This window comes from Etheostoma spectabile, chromosome 22 (genome assembly GCF_008692095.1).
Source record: "Etheostoma spectabile isolate EspeVRDwgs_2016 chromosome 22, UIUC_Espe_1.0, whole genome shotgun sequence".
Classification (NCBI taxonomy): domain Eukaryota; kingdom Metazoa; phylum Chordata; class Actinopteri; order Perciformes; family Percidae; genus Etheostoma; species Etheostoma spectabile.
The window spans coordinates 15197429-15202774 of record NC_045754.1 but is presented as its reverse complement, the minus strand read 5'-3'; the positions used below and the strand labels follow the sequence as shown (position 1 = coordinate 15202774).

The following is a 5346-nucleotide window of genomic DNA, read 5'->3' as shown; positions in this document are numbered from 1 at the left end:
AAAATGCAAAGCATTTAGAAGCAGGAGAGTAAACGCTAGAAAGCCACCAACGTACAGAACCTGCTCAGTCAGGGGCAGGTACCAATGTTGCTGCAGAGCATTCCTTAGTGACAGCAGCTCAGCTCGCCTCTGAAGCTACAGATATCTGCCCAACATTTGTCTAATCATCCAGGGCTTAACCCTCCTGCTGACCTGCTGTCTGCTCAGTGTGTGTGTGTTAGAGAGAGAGAGAGAGAGAGAGAGAGAGAGAGAGAGAGAGAGTGAGAGAGAGAGTGAGAGAGAGAGAGAGAGAGAGAGAGATCCTGTCTCCTAACGCCAGGGCTTAGTAGTGTTTTGACTTTGTGATCAGGACACTGGTTGGGCACACACAGGGGTCCTCCATCAGTGGTAAGCCCTCCAATCCCCAGGGGGGTTCAGGGGGAGTGTGATCGATGATGGACACGCAGCACGACTTGTGTGTGTGTGTGTGTGTGTGTGTGTGTGTGTGTGTGTGTGTGTGGTTGGTGTGTGTGTGTGTGTGGGTGTGTGGGTGTGGGTGGTGTGGGTGTGGGGTGTGTGGTAGAGTAGTACTGCTATCACCGGGATGAAGGGGAGGAAGCTGATGGTGGAGGCTTATAAAGGAGAAGGCTCTGGGTGGTGGTTGTGGTGGAGGTGGGGTATATGCTGTTTAAACAGCCTGGCTTTGATTGACAGGGCTGGTGGTGTGCAAAGGGGCGGCGCCGTGAGGGATGTTTTGTAGTGGGAGGGTGAATGAGCAAGTGCTTGAGAAAAGAGAAGAGAAAGGGGGGTTGGTTGTTGAATGCAGGTTAGATCGGCGCGCGTGTGGTGTGCCCGCACGGATGGAGTAAGGGGCTGTATTTTGGGGGAGCAGGGGTGCAGGAGGAAAGTGAGCTTTTAATTACCAGGGCAGAAGCAGATGTAGCTGAATGGTGCCCCACTCTGAATGCACTACACACAACAAACACACACACACACACACACACACACACACACACACACACACACACACACACACAGGTTGTTTTTTAGCAGCTGGAAGTCATCAGCTTTGGGGTGTGTGTGTGCATATTTGTTAAGACAGGAGCCTTGAAGCACATTGTTTAAATATAAAGATGTTCAGCCTCTACTGGCCCTTGATGAATAAACTGCATCCTGCTGCTGCCATTGCTTCCACAATGTTTAACCAGGTTTACCATACCATCTAAACTGACCTTGTCTCTATTTTCAACTAATTTAAAATAAAATATACTTACTTGAATATTTTTGGGTTTGCCCTCGTATTATTTGCAATCATGATTTTTGTTTGTGATTAGAAGATTAAAAATATCTTGGTATGCATGGTAGCTAACTGCCATGTATTGAGGTATGGCAAGTTATTTTTATTGTGTGTATAAAATAAAAATAAAATGACTTGTTCAGTGCATATGCATGTCTGTGAATAAAATGCATTGAAGATTAATACACTGAATGCATTATTAGCATTGTGAAAATAGAATTTGCTATAGTGCTAGAGTATTGTGATAAAAAATATATTTATTGTTTAGCATATTCAGGGTTAATTCAGGTGTAAATGTCTTTAAAATTGTTTAAAAAAAAATAACTTTCACTGTGTGTATTTTTTAACAAACTCCTTACAAAGACAACATGCTCTTGTTATCCAGAGTGTTTCTTTATTTTTGTGTTTTGAAATACAATGTCAGTTTACCCCCCATCCCCCCATTATTTTCCACTTTTGAAAATGGATCCAAACAAATGTGCACAGATGAAAACACGGTGCCAAGTATAAAATGATTTCTCATCAAGAAAATGGTGCAAAACTTAAAAAAGAAACAATGTCCCTGCACTTATAAAAATAAATTAATACTTTGTGTCCAGTCACTGTCAACCTTTTTATCTGGTCCTAAAGATTCACACACAAACTGAGGCTTCATTGGCTTTCCTTCACACCAGCACGCCCAATCACAATCACTTATGTACACCAACGGCCAATGAGAAAGGTTTATGTACACTTAACGAGGTAAAAACTGTGCCACTGAACGCCCCTTTGACACACTTCCTCCCCCCTACGAACAGCTATATACAGCCCCACCCCCTCCCCAATCAGCAACTATCAAGTAGCATCTCGATTTCCAACACAACACAAAGTAGAAGTTTTTAGAAGGGTTTACAGCAAGATTCGATCGTATGAGGTGGAAAGAAACAGAAAATACAAACAAAATACAAACAAAACTTTACACAGTAGTACAAAAGGATGTTAAGTTTCAACACTGGCGGGCTTTTAAAATATATCATCTTATGCCCTTACACAAACACACTCCCAATAAATAAAAAGCACAGTACAAAGTTGGCTTTGATATTAGAGAATGCAGAATATTTCCTGGTGTTATTAAAGAGACATCTTTAATAAAAATCTTTTTTGTAATCTGTTGCCTTAGCAACGCAGCTTAATTACCAGTAGCATTGTTAAGAATTGGGTTGAGTGACAGGGGCACAGGTAAAATGAAAACCAATCCCGCCTTCCACCCTTGGCCTCAGGCACTTGGGTTTGGACCCTGATTGGCCAGTTCTCACTTTTGTGTTTTTGTGTTTTTTTTTTTTTTTTTTTTTTTTTTTAATCGGCCACTGCTGTCGGCCATTTAGGTCCTGATAGGCTGGTCTTGTTTGAGAGGTAGGTGCAGCAGGGGGCTCAATCAGGAAGATGAAATGTAATGACTTCCATGCGCTGACAACCAACTGCATAATTTCTCTTTGTGAGTCTGTGCCGTGTGGATTTATGCATCCTTTGAACATTCAACTTGCTGGTTTTCTTCTTTTTTTTTTTTCTTCTTTTACATTTCACTTCCCTGAGTTAGCCCCCTGTATGTGGCCCAGAGAAGAGAGTCAAAAGCAAGGCTTCTGCGGTGATCGTACGAGGCGTGGCTCATTGACATTAATTATCTGCACAAATGGAGTAAAAGAGACACCGGGAGAAAGGCAATGGCGAAAACGTGGGATATTTTCCCAAGCCTTTCCCCAAATATTCCCCTCTGGATCGCTGCGACACAGATGTCAAACATACATCTGCTACTGTTAAGTCCTGTGGTGGGGACTTTTTTTTATATTCATGTGTTTCTGTTATTTTACTTTTCTGCTATCTGTGTGTGTGCTAGCTTGTGTGCTGAGTTAGCTGAGGCCCCTGAGAGAGTGAGACAGCAGAGAAACCAGGCCGAGTGGGATGTTAGTGTGGACGATGGAGAAGTAGTGAGAGAAATGTGGAGACAAAAGGAAGAGGAAATGATGAAAAAACTTGACACAGCAACGAGAAAGAAGAAATGTGAAGAAGAAGCAGGAGAGACATTTGATGGATAAGGTTTCCGAGAAGCTGACCTGGTAAGTCAACCCACCTGTTGAAAGAACACACCATGTATTTATTTCGTGACACTAACCCACTAAGTTGCTACCAGTGATACCAAATGAAAATCATAATTTCAACAGTGACAAAAATAACCACCCAAAGCAGCACTAAAGCTCAAAAGGAAAACATCTAAGACTGGATGGATATAAATAGCACAAATGAAGACAAACTGGTTTGTTAAGCTTGTAACCTGAAAAGGTTGCAAAATAAACCGGACAAGGTCAACTACAGTGAGCTGGTGACTGCAAACAAATGCTATCACTCGCCATAGTGTGTGCTAATGTATTAGCACAGACACAAGAATGATGTACCAGGAACACAGATCTCTCTGCTGCCAATGATCTCATCACTGAACCACAAACATGACCAACAGGCTAATCTCCTGAAGACCCTGCATATTTATATAAAAAAGAAAACAAAAAAAAGAGAGCATCTGCCGTCATGTCTTCTCTTGCCCTGCGACGCCCATGGCCTTCTCAGCTAGCCGCGACTTCTGCACCCCTGAGGCGTGGGTGTCAGCGTGTGCGTGCTGCAGCGCCAGGAAGGGGTTGGCCGTGATGGCGCCTTGGCCCTGGGCGCCGGGCAGCAGGTTGTTGATGGGCAGCTGAGCGGAGGAGAGCGGGATGGAGGGAATCTGGGCGGAGGAGAGCGATTGCAGCTGCTGGAGGTCTTGCTGCTGCTGCATCAGTTGGTAGAGCAAGACCTGCTGCTGCTCCTGAGAGAGAGAAAATAAGGAGGGAGCAGAGAGTAGGATAAAGGAAAAGTTAGTTTTAGACAAGAAAGGAAATGAGAATTGGAAAAGAAGGAGGACAACAAAAAGGGATGAAGAAGAAAAGCAGAGGAAAGTGTGATGAGCGGTGGAGGAAACAAAAAAGAGAATAGTTAATAAGCTTGGTGATTTAGGCCATTGTCCAAATGAAAATTATAGCTCAATGTCTGTGTGTGTGTGTGTGTGTGTGTGTGTGTGTGTGTGTGTGTGTGTGTGTGTGTGTGTGTGTGTGTGTGTGTGTGTGTGTGTGTGTGTGTGTGTGTGTGTGTGTGTGTGTGTGTGTGTGTGTGTGTGTGTGTGTGTGTGTCATACCGCTGAGGGCTGCGAGGCCAGCAGCTGCTGGAGCTGATGCTGCTGCAGGAGGAGTCGGTGCTGCTCAGACAGCAGGCCGAGCCGCGCAGCGCTGACGAGATAAAAACAACTCGCAGTCAGACAAATACGATAAACACTGTCCTCGCGCTATCAGCCCTGAGCTAAATACATTTTAATACACAATTTCCCAACATTAGAGGTTCACAGCCACGGAGCTTACCGAGCTGCTGACTGCAGCAAAATGCAACATACTGTACATAGGACAAATGTGACAACTCATGAACTGGCCCTGAAGAACAAGCATGTTACATGTATCACTAAATATTAAGAATAAAAAGGAAGTCATCTTAAATGTCAATTTCACTTGCCAAAAAGCAAGAAAATGTGACAACATAAAAAAACCATGCGACACAACAACATTGTCACAGAATCCTTCAGGGACAGGAGGGAAACAGAGCTACAGGTTGTTTTGATGCTGATCTGTCTCACCTGTTCTTACTAGTTGCTGAGCTGCAACAATCCAACACGCAAGCAAAAGGAAGCAAAAAGGAGAGGACACAATAAAGTTCACATTCATTCAACATCTTGGGACAAGACATAAGACACAGAGATGAGGTTGCCAGACATGTACATGTATTTGTGTTCAGAATAATAGCAGTGTGTTTAAAAAAGTAAATATTGCTCAAAATCCTTAGAATAACTTTTAATTCCATAATATCAATCTATTGGGAACACTGCACCTTCAATTCCACATCAAAGCATGACTGAAATTGATCAAGTTTGTGGTCTACCTTTATAGAAAGTGAAGAAAAAGGAATATTAGGCTGGTCAAAAATAGCAGTATTTGCATTTTTCTTTACAAACTCAAACA

General features: G+C 43.1%; 1 protein-coding gene across 1 annotated transcript in view; it reads right to left on the bottom strand.

Annotated features, from left to right (window-relative positions):
- Positions 1-2820: 2820 nt before the first annotated feature.
- Positions 2821-5346, bottom strand: part of mllt10 (MLLT10 histone lysine methyltransferase DOT1L cofactor) — a 46073-nt gene continuing 43547 nt past the window's right edge. The window contains 3 exon segments of the mRNA XM_032503556.1: positions 2821-4109; positions 4476-4566; positions 4965-4985. Coding sequence (XP_032359447.1) covers positions 3834-4109; positions 4476-4566; positions 4965-4985 — 388 coding nt within the window. The 3' untranslated portion in view covers positions 2821-3833.